Source organism: Copidosoma floridanum, unplaced genomic scaffold, assembly GCF_036245765.1.
Source record: "Copidosoma floridanum isolate Cflo_tuat_1 unplaced genomic scaffold, Cflo_Japanese_pri ptg000006l, whole genome shotgun sequence".
Classification (NCBI taxonomy): domain Eukaryota; kingdom Metazoa; phylum Arthropoda; class Insecta; order Hymenoptera; family Encyrtidae; genus Copidosoma; species Copidosoma floridanum.
Window position 1 is genome coordinate 27221461 of NW_028321883.1, and position 24672 is coordinate 27246132.

Sequence of the window (24672 nt, forward strand, 5' to 3'; positions counted from 1 at the left end):
CCCCAATGTTGGATTTTTATGGAATAATATGTATGAAACATTTTTTTTACTGGCATTTGATTGTTGTACAAGCGTTGTCATTCATATTCATAAATGAAACTATGCGAAAATGACGTGAAAAATTTATTAGACAGTCACGCGTTAACTGCATGACAAGCAGCTCAAAGGGCGTGAAGAGAGATGGAATTGGTGTGTAGGCGATGACGGGGGAGAGGTCGCAAGCTCTCTCGCCCATCACCGAGATATATTTTTCCCGGGAAAGCTGCTGGTAACACACTACGCGCACGCTTTTCTACACATCTCTTTTGCCCAAGAACCACGATAGAGGGAGGGAGGCAACAAGAGGTGGGAGAAAGCTCGCGCGCAGCGCCTGCGTTTCGCGGCTCGTCGATGTGATGCTATGTGCTGTAAGTACAGCTCTCATACTACTTATGCGTCTTTATGTACATGCACATTGGAGGATAAGTAGGTAGGTTGTACATGTATAAACTATATCTTTCTCCGCGCGCAGATCGCGAGAGAGCGGAGATTGATCCGCGGGACGCATGCGCTTTCTGCACGTTGGGATTGGGGGGGTGGTGGTGACATAGTATACACCTATACATACATGCACATTATTCGCGCGTACAAATAGGTACATATACGACTGGAGGAAAGCCGTGTAATTCACACGCGAGGATACAAGGAAAGGCGTGCATCCGTACTACGTTGCGTAACTATACGTATGCATATATTTATACGGGAAGATATATCTGCGAGTAATCCGGTGAACGCGTGCATGCATATTGTACACACCTACGCCACACACGTTAGGTATATGTTTCCTGTGTACATACGTAGGTATATATGTACAACATTTACGTGCATACATGCCGCTGTTGCTGATGCCCGTTCCGTCTTTTTCCCCCATTGCCTCGGTCACAGCCGCCTGCTCGAATTACCAGCCACCACCACATCCCTTCTCAACTCCGCTCTCTGTGCATACATATACACACCCGTTCTTCCGGCGATCGATCGCCGCGGGGTCCATATATATACTTGTACGTGTGTATATATATTTGTATACGCGGCTTTGTGTCTTTTTCTTCTCTTCGCCGTCACCCCGTATGGCAGAGCGGCGCGTTTGTTGACGCGGCTTTCGGAACCTCGTGGAAGCGAGAAACACGGAAGGGGAGTGTTGATTTTTTTTTGCCGCCTTGGCCGAGTTCAATTTATGTTGTACGTACGAGCGGAGAGGAAAAATTCGTATTGATCGGCCCCGTTGTATCCGAGCTTTGTGCACCGGTAGGATGTATGGGTGTATATTCATCGTGCGTATCTGTCGTCGTCGTAGTCGCGCTTTTTTCGCCATTATTTTTACCATGACACGTTCGATCTTTCCATTAAATTTCATTGTGTATTTTCATTAATGGGAGATTTTATTTGATCGTTTTGTACTTTCGTTCGCGCGAATACGAGCTTTTTGAGCCCATTCCCACGAAACGGCGGGTGCGCCGATTTTATGTTCTTCTTTCCGTTTTGTCGCACTTTTACATTTTCAGAGTGACTTTCCGCGTCCATCGAAAAAGCTCGCACGGGGAGTGGCCATTATTGATTTTTTGTATTGATAAAGGAAAAAAAAAAAAAAAAAAACAACTCACCAGCCACGTTGTGCTGATTGTGATTGTAGGTATGTGGTACCGAATGCAGAGACCTGACATTCCACTTCCGATGCCTCGAGTCTTCGTCATCATCGTCCGCTTGATGACCGTCTTCGCCGAGATAGTGCACCTTTTCATATCTGTCAAGGTATCTGGAACAGAGAAATTTTTTTTTTAAATTTATTTATAATTCGTTTTTAACCAGCATTAATTGGAATTCCAATGCATAGAACTAGCCAAGTACGGTGAGACGGTATTTTTTATGTTTTCCAACATCAACGAACATTTTCTTTCATTAGGTATCTAGTTGTTTTACCAAAGGTGATAACTTTTCGTCCGAATCGTATAAAAGGGCAGTAATAGCGGGATCCGAGAAATTATTTACTTCAGCTCCCGCTACGTAAGACGGAAAAATGTCCAAAAAGCATAGTTTGGCCATCGCAAGCGCGTTTATCAGTTGGAGAGTAGCAGGGGGGGGGGCAAGTTAGAGTTTAGAGCGGACCGGCTATTGGTCCTTTTCCACGTGTGTGCCGGCGCAGCAACGGAGAGAGAGAGAGAGAGAGAAAGAGAGATGACGAGGAGGAGACTCTCCGATGGTTGCAAAAGCATCACCAGCCGGCTTCTCGGAACGTACAGAGCATACAAGTGGAGAGGCAAGAAAGCTGGGGGGGATCAAGGACAACAGCAGACGGAGCAGCGAGAGAAAGGGGGTGGAAAAATAGCACGGTGTAGAAAGTTAAAAGTGCGGAGGGAGAGTAGCAGCATACCATACTAGGAACTGATTTGAAAAGCAACTTTTTTTTTTTTTTTTTTTTTGTTTCAACCTTAAATCTCCAAGTGCTTTTTTACGAGCTTTAATTTTAGATTTGGACGAGCAACGTATACGAATATCTACTTTCTTGGCTTCACATTGAAGGATATGTAGGAAACGCGCAGAGTTTTAGGGTCAGAGAGTTTTCTCCGACAACTTTGAATACTTGTATCGGTGTATCGATAAATGTTCGATTGTGATGTGAAATGAGGAATAATCAATTTTGTAAATCATTAAAAAAAAGGTAAAAACATTTCGTTTGTGGTGAAAAGAAGACGTATACATGCGATATACATGTACACGGAGTAAAATAAAACAAATAAAAAAATTGCACTCACCGTAAATAAATTTGTTTGAGGCCAACGCCACTGTTGACGCAGCCGTTGGGCAAATGGAACTCCTCGCAGAGCCACGTCCACTCGTTCTTCGAGTTTACCTGCAAACAAACATCAACAAATTAATATAAAACACGAACACAGCTGCTAACCTCTAATTGGGACAAAAAAATCGTATAATAATAAGTATAAGGCTATTAATAATCGTGACTAAGGCAAACGTTTTTTCTTTCTTAATTTCAAGGAGGCCTTGTGCTTTTTATACAGTCCTTTCGAGAAATGGTGTGTTATAATAACCCCTTAATTTTTCGATTTTCTCGAATAAAATCAAGAAACGTTACTCACGCCCAGCAACAAAAACTACATGCAGCCAGTTGAAAAGCAGTCACGAAGAAGTAAAAAAAAAAAAAACCACGACAATGGTGTTTAACATTCCGGCCGCGCGCATTCTTCACATCCGACGACCAAGTTTGCGCGCCGGTGAAATTGAATACGATTCACGATGGTCGGCTATAGCGCGCGATTTTTTTCTTGCAAACCCCCCACCTTGTTTTCCCCATCGATAAATCGAATAAAGTTGTTGGTCGAGAAAATGAAACCACAAGAAGCACTCGTTCGCTTGCGAGTGACGAAAATTCTTTTTTTTTTTTTTTCTTTTTCTCCTATGTATACAAAAGAAGAAAAAAAAGATTGTACACGCAATGATTCACGCCCCGGTATACTGTAAAAACTTTAGTGTTATTATCATGCACACGAGGCGTTTTAATCTTATCTGCAGAGCGTACTACAAAGATTACATGAACAAGCCACGTAGATAGGTATACGAGCTGTAGCGCGCGATTATTCTCCATTTAATGATTCTTGCACTGAAAAATCAAAAATTTCAAACTTTGCTCTCCTATATCGTTAAAATGAATCAATAACAAAGCTAAATAATCGGTGGTGTGGTATTGTATCCACGTACATCGACTCGATCTGCATTTTAAAAGTTAGCTTTGAAAAAAAAAAAAAAAAAAAATTTCCAACTCTTCCACGACGACGGGCTATTTTTTTTTTTTTCTTGACTACTCCGAGTGGCTCTCGGCGAATTCGTTAATACAAACTACTCTGTGAGCTGCAGTTTTCAAACACATTCCCGAGCAAATATACATGTATATGAACAAACGCTTCGTGATGATAAAACTTTAAAGCCAGTAGCAGCGTAATCGAAAATATGTTGTTCCAGCGAGGTAAATATGTATATTTACGTACATAAATAAGGAGTTATTTCTACAGGCACACCATAGATTTTACAAGCAATTATGCATGTGCAAGCTGTTTATGTTTTGTACTTGAGAGAAAAATGCTGTGAAATAAATGTAATTTGCTCTGTATTATCGATTATAAAATACCGAAGGAAAAAGAGAGAGATGGGAAAATTGCCGATCTCGTGTGTCGAGAAATCGAAAGTTGAACGTCGACGGCGTTCAGCCACTGCGTGCACACCCAACGAAGGAGAAATCGCGCGGCGTCAATCGCAAGAAGGGAAAAGCACTCACGGAAACAACAATATTACAGCAATAGCAGTTTTCGCGATAAACGAGGGTCGATTTATTTCTCGCTCTTACCTACTGGGTACAATTATGCACTAATACTCTGATGAAAAAAAAAAAATCTCGCAACATTTCGTTACAGTCCAAACAATAGCACCCACACACAAAGTGCGAGAACAGCAACAACAGTGAGGGCCGGGTGTTCCATTTTTTTCCTACAGTCACGATCGGCGCTCATTATCGTCGTTATAGAGGCAACTTTCTAAATCACCACAAGTAATAAAACCCAAAGCGTTAACCGCTCGTGCAACTGGCGAGCATTTTACATAACCGTCATCGAATTTTCCACTCGAGTGGGAAAAAACAACACGCAACGCGGGAGACCGCAAAAATTATAATGCATAGGTACGAACATTGGGAGGGTTTTTTTTTTAATAATAAGAAATGACGTTGCGTGCAGCTGCAGCGAGAGTTTGAACAGCCAAATATAGATCGGAGGATAAATCAGCGGCGGAGAGGAGGCAGGCTAGTGGGTCAGTGCTCTCTCCTCGCGCGCGCGTTATTCTCGGATCGGGTGCGTCGGGAGCCGCTGCTGGTTTGTCGTTCAATCGTACGGACTATACGGGCCGCAACGTGAGTAAAAGGCGACGAGATCTGACATGACGTGAAATTTAATTGAGAAGCTCATGGGCGTGGAGGTCGCGAGGCAAATTGGCCGGCTTGACGTGCCTTTTTTACATATCTCGTACGAGCTCGTCGGCGTCGACGTATTTATTACCTATTTTAGCTTTTTACAATTGAAAAAAACACGGAAGTGTAGTATAGATGACAAATATAGGGTAGTCACCCTCAGTGGCGCAAGCCAAACTTGGAAAGATATGGTCCAAAATGGCCTTTGAGGCGAAAACTGTTACCAAACAATATCACACCAACAGGCCACTTGAAAATAGTACATTTCCAACGTGTAAATGGATAAATAACCGATAAGCAGCAGCGCGAGGAATTCTCGAATAACGTGGCTAATAGCTAAGATGATAATTTGATTGTACACGAACAGAGAGGCGGGGGCGGAGGGAAGCGGATTTCGTTACTCATCAATGAAGTAGAAACAGACGAGTTTGGTAAGACAAGGTTGAAAATTAAATTCATTCGATCATTGAATGTTTTTTGTTTTTTGTTTTTTTCCTATAGATTGGCTTTGGAACGATAAAGAAGTGATGAAAAAATGGCATTTGATCTCCAGTGCTCAACGCTGTTATTGTTAGTCAGTGAAACCTCAAAGACAGTGGATGACGCAAACCCTATACACGTTGGAAAATGTTACGAACCAACTTCACCGATCGGACGGCAGATCCAAAGGCAAGTGATCGGCCAGCCCGATTTTTCGTCCAGCCTTATAGAGAGAGAGAGGGGAGGAAAACCCATCAGCTGGCCGATACGTACATAGGCGCTTGCCCCTTCTCGTGCTAATGCACTTACGGCGACCTTGAGGGAGAGAACATCTAACAGCCATAGGTTGCATATATTACTTGTATCCATCGTACGCGCGTCCCAAACGATATTCCATGCGCATGCGTACGTGGGGCCGATCTCTCCGACGTGTATACCCACTAGTTCTGGGTGGGTATGTAACACACAACCCCTACATCCACCACGTGCTCTCTTGCCGCGCCAAGCCGGCAGATAGGTGGTGAACCCTGGGATGGACTCGAACGACCGATGATGAAAGTACATATATACACATATACTTCCTGGGGGGGGGTCTCCTCGTCATCTATACAACTTTGTGTATATATGCGCTGCGACCACGTGTTTTCTCTCTCTCTCTCATATATATATATATATATATATATATATATATATATATATATATATATATATATATATATATATATGCGAGGGGGGCCTCTCTCTCTACTCCCACGGCTGTATACATGCGTTGCGCGCGCTTTCGGAGAGCGCGTGCCGGTTCTCTGCTTCTTCTTCTTCTTCTGGTTCTCGGGGTAGGACGGGCAACGACGTCTGATGGTCGTAGGTTCCCTCGTAAGTAGGTAGTTCCCTCTCTTGCTCTCGGAGAGCTTATATTACGATCGCGGTGCCGGTATATTGTATATAGAGGGAGAGAGAGACTCTCTTCCTGGTCGTGCACGTGTGCGCGCACGGGTAAGAGTGAGGCCTATATACATACAATCGCAATTCTCTTTCGCGGGACCATCGCACGGAGAGAGAAGGACAGAGAGCGCAAGCGCGTGCACCGAGATCGACCGGCGATCTCCCCGTGCGAGCCGACGACCACGTGCTCCTCGAAAGATATGAATGTATATATGTAGGCACCTGCTGTCGCCTACGTGGGTAGCTCGGCGCGCTATACGAGCTACTTTGTATCTGCTGACGGCCGCATACAGGTGCTCCATTCACCGGTCCAAGAGGCGAGCTTGCGTCGTGCGCGATGACGGCCACGGAGATCGGTATGGCTTATTCGATAGTCGCGGCAAAAATATCTTGCCGCAAGCTCGATACGATCATCCTTTTTTCATCGACAACGTTTTGTATTATTTCATAGCGTTACACTTATCTCGATTTTTTTTTTCCTTTTACACGCAAGAGTCGACCTTTACAACTTTTCAACCATACTTCAACCAACTTTGTGATTTCTCCCTTTCCTCTCGAGCCGAGCCCAAACCACCTCGAGCTTAGAGCTTTTGATCGAGTGAACTCGTAAACTTCGAAGCAAGGTTGGAGAAAGAAAAAAAAAAAGCACCTCATCTCGGTATATACTTCAAGCCAAGTTTCGGAGTGCCTCATACGTACACTGTATGCCGGCACGACTGCTCCGTGGGGGCGAGCACAAATTACTCGGAGCAAAGGACTTTGATGTTCCCACGGTACACTTTTTTATCCTCACGTCCCCTCTATGAATGTCATAATTGCCCCTCCATTGGCATCCGACAACAACCCCCCCCCCTCCCGTTTACGCGATCGTTTGTTTTGTTCTCGCGGCTGTCCAGCGTTTACTTTTACTACTTATAACAAGTGTCTGTTCTCTCGGTCTTTTCTTCAGATGAACATCAGACTCGAGTATTAACTCGTGTATTACACGTCACCATGATAAATATTCATTTAACCCATGGAATCTTCGCTTACATTTACAATAGACCTTTTTTTCATCCCCAAGTAGATAAGGTCGTGTTCCAGTTGGACACGGTCGCAATTTCTCACGTGCGAGAGATAGAGAGTATACAATCTGACCCCACGGTCGACCACGAGCCATCATCGATCCAACATAATCATCCCCCTTTGGTATATGCACGTCGCACCAAAAGCACAACTTTTCTTACAATGACCAGCCGGTAGTTTTCTCGAACCACACCGCTCTGCTACTACTACTAAGTAGGCACTGCGTACGGTCCGAGCGAGTTGTAGTATATAGGTGGGTATGGGTATGAATGAACGAGCGAGCGAAAGAGAGAGAGAGAGAGAGAGATTCTTTAGCGTTTGTGTGCGCTATATACTGGCGTAGCCCCCCCGGTACACAACCACGTGGTCTCTCTCTCTCTCCGATCGTTCTCTCTCTCGCGCGCGCAAGAGCCGGCGCCCGGTATACCTACGTATAAGTATGGCAGCACGGACCCACGAGTAGGCAGGCGACGCGCAGCACACTGAACTGACAGCAACGGAGCAGAGTTCGCCAGTCAGCTGATCGTCCTCGCGGGGCGGCAAACGAGGAGGAGGAGGAGGAGGAAGCGCCACGCGCGCGTGGCCCACGAGTGAGAGGGGGATGGCTGAGCTGAGCAACAACGTACAGCTAGCACACGGGGGCTGCGGGGGGATCAGAAGAGAGAACCAACGAAGGGAGGCTATATAGGAGAGAAGAGGGCGGGGAGGGGAGATCGGGCCTAGCTTGCCCGTGGGGTTGGCGACGTGCAGTCTACTACCGGCGCACGGCACAACTTCGTCGTCGTCGTCGTCGTCTCGGCTCTCGCTCGCTCTCTCGCAAGCTTGCAGTGCACATCGTCGTCGTCGTCGTCGTCGTCGTCGTCTCTCGCAGCGATCAGCTGATCGTCCCGCGTGTGGGCTTTCTCTCTCTCTCTCTCTCTTTTTTACACCCAGTGTGCGCTTGGCGGAGAAGAGAGAGCTACGACGGCTCCGAATGCATGAATGAGACCTGCTACTATGGTGTACCAAAAAGAAACCGCGCTTGGACACACACATATATATACCCTCTTCTGGTGGTGCAGCGTGCTTGCACGCTAAACAGCTACCTCACCGAGATCCATTCGTATATGTATACAAGGGTCGGGGAAGCTTGCGAGGCGCAAAGCTCATCGATCGGGCTTGCACGGATCGAGAGAGATGAGCGACTTCTTATGTTACTTCTGTGGTGGTGGTGGTGCAGGTTTGTGCTGTGCAACTATTATTAAGAATTATTATTATTATCATCTTACAGCTCTTGCAAAGATTAGTATAATAGGCTCGAGTATAGGTATAACAAGCGGGTTCGATTGTGTTGCGTCGTAATTCACGAGCCGGCTATTTTGTGTTTGCGTGATTGCCGATGATTTAAATGTGGTGTATTTGGAAAACATGCGTGTCCATGCGCTGATGTCACGATGTGGTTTTTAAGCAGAGAGAGAAAGAACTCGAAGGATAAAACGAAAAATCAAAAGTGCACAGGTGCAGTTTTGCGCCTCCGAAGATAGCAATCTCAACGCCGGCTCGGAAGGGGATACTGTTGCTGTACTGCTCTATATACTCGTATACCATGTAGTGGTGGCTTTTGCAGCCAGTGCAAAAAAAAAAAAAAAAAAAAAAAAAAGAGAAACAAAAGGATAATTCCACGTTTTAATGTATATCGCTATTGTTATAACTGCAGTGCAAGGGAGAGTGGCAAGATAATGTATAATTTATAGTCTCGTCGTGTACAACAATAACAATACGAAACTGCGGTGGCCGGAAGCTTAAAGAAGAAAAATGAAGCGATGGATAATTTATTCGTTATAGTACGGGCAAGGGCATATATTGTGTCCGGTAATTAGTTGTTGTTGCGAGAGTTGATGGATAATTATACTCTGTTGATGATTTTTTGGCGATGGATATAATATGATTTTTCGTCGAGTCACAGAATTTTCGTGGATTTCACGGTAAAAAAGCCTTACTTATTTACATTATTTGTGCAGCAACACCTGTACAATGGCTACATCATAATATTATGATAAATTATAACAGGAAGTGTACCTATATTACAGTAAAAGAGAATCTCTGTTGATCGTCACGCGTATCATTTAATGCACAGTATAAAACGCGAAAGGTAGGTACAGATAAACATACCTTATACATCCAGGTAAGCACGTTCACTGTAATCTGGCGTACTTATCATACATAGTATACCCTCTCACATGTAATCCATACATATCCGAACGATCGAGCTCCCACTGATAGAGTGTGTGTATATAGTTATGGTATACGTTGCTGTACAGGTACATTGCAAAAAAAAAAAAAAAAAAAAAAAAAAAACGAGACGGTCCAGGGGAGGTGGAGGAGGAGAAGGAGGAAGGGAGAAGTGCAGTGACCTCCAAAGCAGAACTGCCGTCGCTTTTATGCTTACAGAGTGACGACTGTATACGCGGCGGTGATGCGGAGAGTGTTCTCTCCTCACTGCTGTATAATAATTTAATGTTGGGAAAAAGAGCGCCGCGGCCAAGGCCACTTTTGACGTCGAGCGAATCCTTATCCTCTCATCATCGCCCCCCTGCACTGTCTCTCTCTCTCTCTCTTTTTTTTTTTTTTTTACAAAGTGCGTAACTACAGACGCGCTAAAAGGACGAGCATGGGTGTAACGATAGCAAGAATATAAGGTGACGAAGGAGGAGGTATCGGTGCACCGGGCACGTGTAGGTATTCTCGCCGCGTACAAATGACCACCAAGGTCGACTCCGTAGGATTACCTTTTTCGTTTCAAGAGAAGTATCTCATTGTATAAGTACCTACACATACATCATGGATACAAGATTTTCCTTCTTTTCTGCTAACATCCATCGCATCGACCATCCTCTTATATTTTGTTAGCATAGTTTCACACCAGTATGTCGACTTATAATAATCGGCTATCGCTACTTACCGAGTAACCCCATTTCCGGACTCTCATTTGAAATTTAAAGCGATCAGAGGAGGAATCATACAATGAAATAATGCAACTTGAAACTGGGAGTCCGAAAATAGCGCGGGTTACTTTATGTGCAGGTATAATGGTAACGTACGGGTGAGCATAACTATACGTATAGGTACACCTGCACACGGCGATTAGATTAGGCATCAAAAGTAACAAACACCAAACATTGTACTTGCATAATAATGCATATGCACATGTGTTAATAGTCTACTTGTACCTATACGTGTGCTGGTTGGCTTCGTGATCTGTACACTTTCAACATTCCTTCAATTTGGATGGCGATGAAGAAATGCCACCACCAATAATCACTGTAGTCAATCTACGATGAACCGATACGTGCATGAGTAATCCACGTGTATACGTACAGTATAGACTATCCCAATATTGTACACGTATATTGAAAGGACGAAAACCAACTGTAGGAGTGTTATAAGATGTAAATGTATTATACACGCGAGCCATATCATTATCGTTATCGCCGTCATCGGTTATGATATTGCGGTAGCTGCTGCGCTTACGTGCCTGTACAATTGATTAAATTACCCCTCAACTTCCCACCAAAGTTGATCCGCGACTGGTTGCAACGCGAATTTTAATGTTTCTTTATTCGTGCGAACAACAGTATACAGGTATAGGTACACGTGTAGAGTAAGCATTTGTCGAAAACCCGATATTTTTCTAATATTACCTGTACATGTTTCGCCAGTACGGTACATTGTACGAACATTCAGTGTAAAATAGCCAAATAAAGACGCGTGCAGTGGTAGTAGTAGAGAACCAACGAGAGATCTGTTAAGTATAATAATCAAGGAGAACGGCCCCAAGGCGATTTTACCATCACCACTGGTCCCCCGTATAATACTCTCTTGGCGGTGGCAATAAAAACGCGTCAAACACGACATTGTCTTTTCCCTTTTTGTTTCGACTGGTTTCCCCCCCTACATGGCCCTTTATTCTTTGTCTTTTATCTCTGCTCTGCGCTGCCCCTGTTGTGACCCTTCCCTCCCTCCACAAAGCGTATTTTCTTCTTTAGCCATCACCAAACTACCGTGCGTACCTATACATCTACAAATGAATATTGGAAGGCAAATGCGAGCATAATATTCAGACTCCACGTGTATCGATTGTTCTAAGATTGTTTCTTGGTTACACGCGTGACCTTATCGCTCGTAAGACCACGTATCGTGTGAAAGTAAGATCACGTTTATACACACATTTTCATTATAAATAATCTACCGCTTGCGTAACGCGTGTCTGTATATATATATATAGGGACAAAAATAATCGACAGCAAAGATAATATCGGCACGTATAGTCTCGAGGGATGATTATTTTTGTTAACCGATGGACAATTACCTCCGGGCATAATGTACATAGGTACTATTATTAATGATTTTATTTGATTGAAACAACGTGTTATTTTGTATGAAAGAATGTGGCAAATAATGAAACACGAGGCACGCGAACGTAGCAGCGAAAAAAAAATTATTTTGCAACATGGGAAACAAATAGAGAAACTCGCCAGAAAGAAAGAAGGAAAGAGTGAAAGTCTGTCATGGTCAGGACGTTGTACCTGTGTGCTGTACGTCCTTACAATATACCCAGATACCCACTCGAGTATGTCGTATCCGTACACACGTATTTTTACCTGTAGGCATGTACGCCACTTACACACGCGAAATTCACGTTAAAACTGTTACACGTTCCAGATTCAGGTTCTGATATTACCTATGGACTTTTATTTTTTTATCGTCTTATAAATAATTTGATGTGCATTAATTCAGCTCGACTTTGCCGCGTAAAAAATGTATACTTGAAAAAAAAGGAAGGAAGGAAAGTAGGCAAGCTTGATTGATGCTCCGATAAAGTTTTAATGAGACACCGAACGGAAAGTATAGAGTATGGAGAAAAAACAACCGCACATCTCTCCCTGAAACCGCTTGTTTTATAATGTGTTATTATTATTACTATCATCTCTACTTCGAGGAAAAAAAAAAAGAAAAAAAGAAAAAACGTCTCCGACTTCAAAGGCAAAGATATCTTGCCGTTCAGAAAAAAAAGCAAAAATGTCGAAGCTCGGATATATACTTATTTATGTATTCGCGTCTAAATATGGGAGAACAGGACGACTCAGAAAGTCGAAGAAAAGAAAATAAACAAGAGTATACGAGGAGAAGAATAAGAGAGAAAGAGAAATAGGAGGACAGACGCTGCTTCGGTGCATTCTTCGAGAAATAAGGAGACCATCTTCCTCTCTCGTATGACTTTGGCTCTTTTTTGGCTCACTTTCCCTGCCTGTGTTCATTTCTTCGTTTTGCTGCGTTAGGGAGAGCTGACATTATCCCTTAATATGGTTTCTAGGGTCTCTTCATTGGTTTTGCGTTTTGCGGTACATAATGGATTCGATGAATTTTAAGTCGATTATTTATGGTAACGCAGAGCTCGTGGCACATGGTTACAGAGCAAACGAGGAGCAACAATGAATTTGAGGCAAAACTGGGGGATATGGTCAAATTTTCTCAATCCACTAGACAATTTGCAAAGTGAAAAAGTCATCTTTCGAGATCAAATGTTGGTTTGTTCGACCATGTTGGTATCAATACATAGGTTTAGAGCGCTACAGAGCCAAGGACCACCCCCTGGGACCTTCCACTTAACAAAGGAAAAAAACCGATACATCAGGTGGGAAAAACCCATGAGAACCAGTTGTTGCATCAAGAGTTCGGGATCAACTCTTTGAACCTTCGGAGTTTTATAAAAAATGCGTCGGCTTTGAAGAAATATTCAGCTAGCAAATAATAAAAAGTATTTGCCCACCAAGAAAACTACCAAAATCCAAACTTCAATGGAAGCTTCTCTGTGTGTGTGTGTGTGTGTGTATACAGGTGGCCTCCATAAATCTGATCGAGGGAGCAGCAGCAACACAAAAAAGTAAAACAATGCAGGTGATCCAGGATACGAAGTTGTTGGGAAAAAAAGTCAACGCCCAGCAGCGCCTGTCAAACCCACCTTTCGCAATCCCAATCGGTCTTTCACACAGCAAAAATCAGCACACTCGACTCTACACGTACATAATATGTATATGTATACCACCAGGGAGCACCAACTCGGTGTCTATATAAGATACATGGTGAGCACGTCTGTCCATCTCTCCGTCGCCCTCTCGTCGTCTCGTGTCGCTCATCTGTGTTTATCTCTGTCTGCTGTCGCTGCTGTGGAGGCGAATATATATATATGTATACGTAAGAGAGCAGAGCTCTCCTTGAGTGCCACGTTGCCACGTCTATATTTTTCACCCGCTACTTTATATATGTGTATACCCACAGCGTATACTGCCGTGGCAGCTACTACAATTTCCTCTTCTTCTTCTTCTGCTTGTCTTCGCTCTAGTGAGAAGCTCTGCCGCTCCGACTCCAAATATATTAACATTAGAGCGGCGATCTCTCCCTACTCTCTTCCTTTTGATCCACCAATTTTATGCTTCGCGCTTCGATTGTATTCTCCTCCACCTCCTCTTCTCTTCCGTTCAGAGAAGTGGGATTGCATCACGTGAGAGAGCCTTTTTTTTCGTACAAATGGTCGGGAATAAAGTAATAACGCTGTTTGCTCTATACTCTCGTGTTTACGATTGCGTCAGAGTCCCGATAACACAAGACGCGCGTACGACTCGTATATGTTTATGAGTATCCTTAGGTATCGTAAAAAGTTCAAACTTTGGTTTCTTCGACGCCAAGTAACGCTCGAGATGAGCTATAAGAGAGAAAAAAAAAAAAGAGTTGGTGGATGGTTCAAAAGCTTTTGATAGTCAGCGTGATACTCGATGTGAGGTAATATTTCTGTACTCTTTTTTTTTTTTTTTTTTTTTTTTTCTTTAACCACTTGATTCTAATCCACTTTGGTCTGGTGTTTTTTCCTCGTCTCACTTGAGATTGCAGACTTGCTCGAGCTGAACCGTAAAGTATTAAATAAAAAATGCCCGACCGATGGAAAAAACCCGAGGTAACGCCAAATCATTTGTAGCAATGTTTGGTTGTTTATAAAGCATCAAAGAAATCACGCGGGGATTGTGTATTTGCTCTCGAGAGTCCAACTTTGACGAGAGATTTTTTGATCTTCGTCATGAATGCTGTGAAAGTGTTGGTGTGTATACGAGGCACGGCTCTCTATTAACACTTGTGCAGTCGAGGCACGTAAAAACGTGTCTACAGGCGAGGGAGTCCGAGGGGGCTCTCTTTTCAACTTTATGGACATATAAGTATATACGGAAGATACGGGATGAGCGAACTGTATGCAGAAAGGCATAATTTTTTTTCTTCTCCTTAGTTTGCACATTTAATCAACAAGAATTAACTAATTAACACTCAATCGTACGCAAACAATTTTTTGATGCGGACAACGAGAAGCACGACTCTAAAATGTATAATTTATCGAATACACGACACTTCATGTATCCCCCAAAAAAATGTATTTCCATCCTCATGGCTGGATCACTATTGTGCTTGAGAACAATGGTGAAAAATAAGTGGAAATTTTTCTTACTTATTTTACGACGACATTCAACAATTTTCAGTAATTTGTACGTGTAGGTATAAGTGCGAGCTGTAAGAACTGCTCTCGAATCTAATATCCCTGACACGACACAAAATTCCATTTAGGTCTTCTCTAATGTGGTAGTACTTATTCGGTGACTCAAGCGCTTAAACGTTGTAAGAGAACATTACACTGTAATGTGCGTGTGGTACGTCATGAAACACTACACGGTTTGTTTCTTCGGACAAAGTCACAATAAAATTCTCTGCTACGTACATTGCCATTTAAAAGTACGAATTTGCAAGTTCAGGCACGTAACTTAATCAAATTAAAGATTAGTAATCAGTTTCGCTGGATGACCTGGCATGATTTCGCTTTCGAAATTCTAACCCACGCTCAATAGCTGCTTCACTACGTACTATTGGTGGTTAGCAATACAACCATAATTTAATTATTAAATGGAAACAGATTGCCAATAATTTTTGTGGCAACCAATGGTTTTACTAAAAAGTACTGTCATCAAACATTAATTTTTTTTGTTGGCTAGTATTCGCATTCAGTTTCGCAAAGTTGGTGCTAATGAAGTAACACAGAAATGGAAATAGAGTCAAACAACAAAACTATAATTTACCAAAACGAAAAGTGGATTTCGCAAAAATACACACGCGAGCAATTAAATTTAAAGCCCACCAGCTTCGTTTTAATTAATTAATATTGCATCAAGACTTAGAAGCTGGCTCGTTCCTTCGCGTTCAAAGTGCCGAAATCATTGGTAAACTTTGTTTAACGTCAAGTTTATAGATTTTTCTACGAATGATTTTCTTTTTTCTTCCCTTCAAGTCGAAGTTTAGCTTTCACGTTGCAGCTATTACTGTAGTTGCGGCCATCGGCCACCAACTTACTTACATTTTTGGAGCATCGGGCGTGCACGTGTGCGAAGCAACAGCATCGGCAACGGCAAATGAAGGAGAAGGAAGAAAAGGATGAAGAAGGACAGATCTCGCGCGAGATAATACCCAAGTTGGCTGCCGGCAACGAGCAGACCAGCAAAGTATCCCAGCGGTGGCTGTGTACCCATCCATACACAAGCCAGGGATCACAAAGAAAGAAGGAAAAAAAAAAAAAAAAAAAAAAAAAAAAAATGAAAAGAGAGAGTGAGTAGAGCCACCCTCGATCTCGTGTGTATGTATACACCGCGTCATAAGCCCGTGTCCGTCTCTCTTTCTCTGTTGCTCTTTCGGCTCTTGTGTGCGCTAATGTATATAGGCATACATTTAGTCTCGAGACGATGTACATATATGTATATGCATGTATATACACATGTGCAACGTTGCCAAACGTATACACGAGAGAACTTTACATTTACATTTGTACATGTATACAATATGAGCGCAGGGTTAGATGTTACTTGTATACATGCCTATATGCACGCGTATTTTATAACAAGCGGGCGTTTATTTTACAAGAGAGCGCGGATCAAGTGAGCGTGCGAGCGACGCACACGTAAAACGCGCGCAATCATCGCTCATTATACCCCGACGACGACGGCGTGCTGGCTACTATATTTTACACTCCTTGTGGCGCGCCAAGTATCTCTTGGTTATTAATCGATGTTTAAAATCATTACCGCTGTTATAAACACTTGCTAATGCAAATAATGAGGTGAGCCTACGCCAAAGCTATTACAGACCCTTCGTCTACGAACCCTTCAACTATATACTCTAACTCTTAAGGCGGGGAACTTGTTTCATTTTTTTTGTCGAAGATCAAGAGACTAATTTACTAAAACGTATTCAGACAGCGATTGGGTGTACTTGAGTTCAACAAACTTTTTTATTAATTTATTCTTTTTTAACTATCACAAACAAAATGTTTATAAGAAAAAAAAAAAAAAAAAAAAAAAAAAACAAACATTGAAAAAAATATAAAAAATCCCATGTCTATGTATTTTCCTATATCTATACATACTTTTAAGGTACATATATGTACATAAAAGTGCGCTATGTTGCCGCGTATCGACCGCAGCAGCAGCAGCTCAACGACAGACTGCGGAGAGAGTAGTATTATGTATGCTCGTATGTGCAAGATTCCACGAAAAATCATGAAGGTGAAAGTTTCATTGGTAAAAAAAAAAAAAAAAAAAAAATTGCTCTTGATAGATTTATTTGAGATGTTAACGTATTGAATACTTTTTAAATATCTTGCTGCAGTGAAAAAACTAATGCAGAAAAAAAGTATTTTCATATTTTTTACCTAAAAATAAAAAAAATTTGTTTTTACCTTGTAAAATAAAATTTTATTTTCAATGTTACTAAAAAACTTTATATTCTATTTTTCTAGTACACGGAGACAATGTTAATCTACATGAGATGTAAAAAATTTTAACAACTTTTCTTCCTAAGCAAGTGATCTTTAGCTTCAGTATCAGCGTCCTATTGTCCTCGACTTGTGGTGACAACATTTCGGGATGTATTCTTAAAAGCAGATTTTTTTTTTTAGGTAATTGGTCATGTACGTAATAAGCCTGGGCTTCCTCTTCCTTCGGTGCTCGGGCTTTGCGGGTGCTCCGTCACGACCGTCACCCACCACCATAATACTCATATATGACTACACCAACGAGAAAGAGCAAATCGAGCTCAACGCCAATACAAGTGCCATACATAACGCGCGCTGACTCCCCCCCACTTTTCTCTTGTTCCGCTCTTCTCTTTCCGCGGACTCTTCCTCTCTCTTTTCGTGCCTTTTGTATGCGGGCGTACACTGTACATATAAGTATACTTACAACTAACTACTCTTTTTACCATACTCTCTCTCTCTCTCGCGTGGTCATGTTAAAGATAATGATGATGCACCGCCAGGCGGAGGTGTGCAAGTACACGCATCAAAATAATTGAAATAGTCGACAGACATGCGAAAAACGCATGTATCTTACTCTTCAGTTTTCATTTTACTTACATCTCGGAGTAAGAGCACGTGAAAGTCTGATGGTTATTTTACATGATCATCTCTACACAAATATTTTTAAGACAATTCCGCGATTACAAAAGAACATTGATACGCAAGTTCCAGAACTTTGTGTTTGGACCCTGAATAATTGAATCAAACTATATATATTATGGGTTATTATTATTATTTTTAAACGAATAAAAAAAGAAAATCATTTGAGGTTGAATTTTTAAGGTATTTTTTGTGCACAAAATTTTGAGTTCAGACGTACATGGTTCTTTTCGAATGTCTCAGTAAATCACAAAATTTTGCTCGAGTACAGTTTTGACTTAATTTTACGTTCGTAACAAAAGACGACATATTACTTAGTCGATTTTTTTTGTTTTCGGTAATTTTTTGCCTCAAAAGTCAAAATATATAGAGTCGTGTACGGAAAGAAAGAGATAGAGAGAAAGAAACAAAATTATTCCGAAATTCAATTACCATACAGCTACCTCGGTACAACCCTTCCGCACACACACACATAGCTGTGGTGTGGCGTGAAATTCACGACAGCCGAAATTAACCGAAAATCCCGACCCCTGCGGCTGCGACGTTCCTCTATAGCCATCATCATCATCATCATCATCATCATCTCAGTCGCGAGTGCACATCTACGTGTATACATATATATATATATATATATATACGTCGCTCGCGAGGCCATCGACTTCACAGTCATGTATAAGGCACGCCAGAAGAGGCGGACAGGCAGCGGGCGCGTGAGCAGTGATGCACCGAGTCTCGCACACACCCATGATGATACACACGGGCGTCTCTCGCGAAGCTATACACGCATAATCACATATGCGTACATAATATACACACATGCTTGCAATGGCACCTGACTCAGCGAAGCGCATTTCTGTATTGTGTGTGTGATACCTGATGTGCGCCACTATAATATATATAATGTCATAATATGTACACCATACACGTTACCGGACCTCACGCGCCCCCCAACTCCACATCGGACAACAAACTGCTGTACCTACAATGCAACTTTCGTGCCTGTTTCCGACTGATTGTATATAATATTGTATGCGTAATCGTCATCATTTTATGTCGCAAAAATATATAACAAAAATACGTCGAAACGAGATCACGATGCGACGAGCGTAACGCGAGGTGTACGTATATAATTTCACAAGATCAGCAATTAACTTCACCGTCGGTCTCTTATGGTACTTACATGCGCACGCAACTCTCCCAACTTTGTTTCTTCTCGGCGAATGAGCTTCCGCGACAAGTGCGGAATTTAGACTTGTACTTGTGTGCGTTTGGTACCAGACGATAAAGAGACCGGACGCGTTTTGCTGTACACGTAGTGCCTCTGATGTCTCTGAATACCACGTGGGGAGCAGCAGCTATTTCCCCCCCCCCTCCCTCGATCCTTGCAATATTTTGTCTAGTTATTGTTCAATCGAGTAAAGGCAAGCAAAGAAGAACACTCGTGTTTGATTTCGTAACACACGTCATTCGTAAATTGTGCTCTATTATTCTCTTACGTAAGCCGTGGTGGCGTTTTAGTAACGAGTATGGAAACTGCACGGTAGGTCTATCGTCGTTTCATATCATCATCATCATCATCATTATTGTTATTATATCGACGATTTTCATGTAATTTCGTGATGTATAAGATTTTTAACTTTTTTTTTTTTTCATCGACTGCAAAAACTTCGATTTAATGTGATGGAAGCATGCGGCAATACAATAGATTAATTTTTTTTAACTACTGAAAATATATATTTCGTTGATGATATTTATAGGTCGAAAGTTGACGTTGGATAATTTCGTACATCACGATGAATGTCAAAAGCTTCGTTATTTCGAACTTGATGGACTTTACGCCAACTCGAGTCGGAAGTAGCAGGTATACGTATATGTATATATTTACAAGAGAACGGAGTTGGCAGTCGCGAAGTTAATGGATTTCGTCCCCTGAAACATCAAAGAACTTCCAACGATACATATGTATATGTGTATACATGTACAGCGTGGGGTCTTTATTCACGCGTGCACTGCTGAATTTATATAGGTTTGAATTTCACTTCAAGCCAATGAGACGTGGAGCAAAAATACCAACGAATATGGTTTTTTACTTAAAAAAAAAAAAAAAAAAATCCCCATTGATTTTGAACGCAATACGAGTCGGTGGATACATAAACATGCGATACTCATCGAACTATAGCATCGGAAAAACATGCGCTATGAATCATCAATTTTCAGATTCTTTATACCACAATTATTTGTTTTTCCGGTAATCACAAACGAAGCACATTATAAATACATGACTTTTCATTTGAACGACACACATACACACAAATATGTTCCAGCGGTGGAGCTAAATTGCCGCGCGCATAAATAGGTACTATGTACAGTCAAGCTGATAATTTTTGTTCTTCAAAAGAGAATAGAACTCGACGGTAACGAACCCACCAGTTAACCGGCAACAGAGTCACGTATATACACACACACACGCACACCCATGAAGATAATAAAAAGCACGCAACGCCTGTTAGTTAGTATATATACACCTCTACAACGCGAATTCGCAAAAAGGAGCGGCTTTGCTCTTTAGCATAATATATATATATGAGTAATACAAGTGTAGGGCGAAAGCGCGCACGTTCGCCCGACCTTCATTACATATGGACGAGAGGATAGAGTCAAATGTGGCTATACGTATACCAAAGACAGTTTTTTTTTTTTTTTTTTTTTTTTTGGAAGAGCGTGAGTTACATGTCTCTTTCTGTTTTGTTATTCAACTCTTTGGGGACACTAAACATGAATTGTTCAAGAGAGGAGGAAAAAAAAAAAAAAAAGACTTTATTGTTAACATAAGCCAAAAAATGTTAGTTTGATGCTTTAGAGTACTGTGACGGTGATGCATTTACAGAATAATAATCATCATGAGCGCACCACCACCACAGTAAAGTAAAAGTATATTATAAATATAAAACGGGCACTTTCTACTCGCCAGTGCAGTCGCAGCAGCTACAAGTACACATGCATTCATGGTGAGCACGGTTGGGGAGCAAAGTAATTCATATGTATGTATAGGGTCCGGAAAATAGACGTAACAAATTTCACGCACACATACGAGACCGGAGCAGGAGAGATTTATGCGCGCGAAATCTCTCTTCGGCTGATGCCGGCAGTGGCACGGGAACAATAAAACTATACGCTCACGGAAACTTGAGCGCACACGGGGATGTTGGACTTTATAAATATGAAACTCAATCAGTTTGGCTAGAATATTGGAATCTTTATATACCTTTCAAACTTACGAAAGGGACTTTGCGTTTTTGAAAATACAAATGAAAAAGGGGACAACATTTTGAAAATAGGTATACGCATGATTTTTATGACAATGCAAAAAAGCAACGAAATAAAATTACACAGAGTAAGGCATATCGGAGACCGACAGGACCCCCTCATTGTCTCTCGTCTTAACGGTTAAAGCGCACTCGATAAAGAAATGGCAAACAAAGTGTGATACCACCTGCATCTCCACTCATTGGCTTCCCTCAAATTAAAAACAATCAAATTACAGTACTTTTAACAATCAACTAAGCATACTGAAATGAGTCAAATAACAATTGGATCCCAGTTTCCTCGACCACCTCTCGGCCACGCAGCAATCCTTACACGGCTTCACCTATCATTGGCACAAGCGCATCTCCGCGTCTTGTACGCTTTGTCATAGGCGCCGGTACGCATAATACACACCATCATCATCATCATCACACTCTCTCTTTCGTTCCATACATCTCATTGGCTCTCCCCGGCTGTAGTATATACCTATATAATACCACGCTGCTTACGAGACGGTGTGGTGGCAACGGCCTGGTGTCTCTTGCTCTTTCGGGCGCCGCTCTCTTACCCCCACCGTCGTCGCAAACAGCCGCGTATATGACCAGCGTGTGCCTCCCTCGGATGACCCTGACCTTGCACCACTTCCGCGTTATCCTCTCTCCCTCGCTTAGGCTTAGCTCGATCGCTACTCTCTCTCTTTCTCTCCGTCGCACCAGTTCCGCGCGCACGACCGTCCTACCCCCCCATTCGCCGTTTCTCTCGCTTCTCTGTCGTTGCCCTGCGCTCGGTGCGAGGAGGAGGTCGATGGGTCTGCGCGATTTTTTTTCGCCAACTCTGTACCTTCGTTCGGTGATAGTACGGGTGCATCCACCCTACAAAGGGGATGGGAACCGGGTCTTCTCTCCTCCTATCTTTCTGGTTTCAGGGAGATAATACAAGTGTACACGTTGCGCTCGTTAAAACGATAATTAGCATCGTTCGCTCGTTGCGCAACAACAACCTTTTTTTTTTCTTTTTTTTTCTTGTTGAAGCGTTAATTCGTGCGATGGTTTTTTTTTTTTTTTTTTTTTTTTTTGTTAATCGTAAAAATAAAGCTTTGCGTGTAACATGATTTTTCTCCGCATTTGGATCTCTGAGAATAATAATAATAATAAAGCGCGTCGAGTACGCGAGAGTATGTATACTACATGGATAAAAGTAATAGTACAAATAATAACATATACGTGACCTGTGTGTTTACACAATTGGCGATCCATGCGCAGCGGCATTGCGATTAACGTGTCGTGAGTCATGCCAACTCTTTGTGAAATTACGGTGGAGTGCTAATTTTCTTACATTTTTAAATAACCAGAGCTGACTAAAAAAAAAAACAAAAAAAAAAAACATTTATAGTCTGAGGAAACCACTAGCTTATGGATAATGTAATACATTTACGTATGAGCATGTGAACATTTGCTTCGACATTTCTTGTACTTTGGGATTTTTTGCAATTTTCCAAGCGCACGTAGCACGCAGTTGGATACCCTGAGTGAAATGCCAGTTTACTATACCTACTTTATCGTTTTAAATAACCGACTGCCAAGGAGATTAAGTATATAGTCGAAAAAGAAGACGAAGCCCGAATTTCGAGAGCCCATAAGACTTTCCTGTATACTGGCTTTCAGTGCTTTCCTCTTGCTCATCGGCATATAACGTTCCTTTATACACTTCTCGCCTTTCTTTCCTTTGCGCACACACGAGCAAATTATAATATAAGTACGGGCCGCACCATGCGTCGTTACCGTGTAATTTGCAAGACCCTCCTCCCTACTTTTTATGTAGGAGCAAGTAATGGGTACTTCTTTATTTTTGCAACTTTTTAATCATTTTCTTTCTATAACATCTTTATAAAAAATTTTTCTCAGTCACTAATGGTTGTTTCATTTTTTCATATCGATGGACGCCGGTGCCCATATTTGCCAATTGATTAATCCCATCATACCAACAATATTGTAACGATTTACGATTTTTTCCATCAATTCAAGTATTAACTAAAAACGTGGTCTCAAACATATTAAAGTGTACTACCGCATCTGTTGGAATAAAATTTATATTCGCTGAAATTAAAAAACGTAAATGGAGACATTCAAATTTTTGTACTCTGCAAGTAAAAAATTGAAAAAAAAAATAAAAACAAATAATTGCCAACTTACAGGTTTTCGGTGCTTTTACGAGTGAAAAAAGGGGCTGCCCTTAAAAAAAAAAGGCTCCTCGGCGCACGTTATAAATTGCTTTAATCATTGCTTTGCATTCTTCATAATTCGTTGGCGGTAAATCTCTCGCCAGAGTCTCTCGGCGGCAACAGCGAGTCTTTCATATACACGCTCCGAAAAGAGCATTCGGACCATCGTACCCACCTATATGCGTGTATATATATATATTGTCGCACCGCTCTCTCGCACACTGCACGTGCTCTCCTTCTCTCCGCCCCCCCCCCTCACTCGCTCTCTTAGCCCCTCGGAGAGAGCCGGCGTTTCCAACCGGACACATATGTAAATATAGCTCGCTGGGAATAATAAAAAAGCTCTGCACTTTTGTTAAATAAATGTGGATTATTTTTCGTTTTAACTACTAAGTATATGCTGTATGCTTTTTGAGTTGAATTCGAACGAAATGGATTTCTAGATTAGATAACAGCAACTATCGAATCAAGCAAATAGATTTACTGAGAAACACAATGATTGTAAAATAAAATTAGTATCCACTGCCATTGAACGGCATCTTACTCACAAAAGTTTTAATTTAGTCGCTTCTGCGTTCGAGTCGACTACTTACACGTGTACATCGTGAAATGACGAAAAAACTTGATAAGATTAAAGAATTGCTGCACAATAATGAAAGAAACCATTGAGTAAAGTCATTGGCGCATGATGATGATGATGATGCGCGTACGAGATTTTGTTTCATTCATAACTTCGAGATTTTCGTTTGATTTTTAGGACATAGCTTTTTTTCACGTCATTGTGGGATTTAATTATGCATTGGTGTATCAGATTCATCGATTGTTGGCGAAACCTTGGTTACTTCTTGGACAATCAATGGTTTGTCTGTGTGTGTTATTTGACATTTATTATTCTATTTGCCCTACTTGAAACTTTGCCATTGCTTCTATGATGCAACGAAGAGTCTATTATCACAGGCCACACTTGAAATTAAGAGTAACTTTCAACATTAATAATTTAACGTGAACACTGACCTGTATCCATCCACCTTTAGATGTAACAAGTGTGTAGAGTTTGTAAAGATCCACATTCTTTCCATTGACCTTTGGATTTTTCTTGAACGATGTGCTGAAATACAAAACATTTACTTT

General features: G+C 41.7%; 1 protein-coding gene across 3 annotated transcripts in view; it reads right to left on the bottom strand.

Moving 5' to 3' along the window:
• Bap170 (Brahma associated protein 170kD) overlaps positions 1-24672 on the bottom strand; it is a 40008-nt gene that overhangs the window by 12426 nt on the left and 2910 nt on the right. For all 3 annotated transcript variants that reach the window (XM_014363478.2, XM_014363477.2, XM_014363475.2), the window contains exons 2-4: positions 24556-24649; positions 2790-2887; positions 1641-1792 (exon numbers count right to left, since the gene is read on the bottom strand). In XM_014363478.2, coding sequence (XP_014218964.2) covers positions 1641-1792; positions 2790-2887; positions 24556-24649 — 344 coding nt within the window. The remainder of the gene's footprint in view (positions 1-1640; positions 1793-2789; positions 2888-24555; positions 24650-24672) is intronic.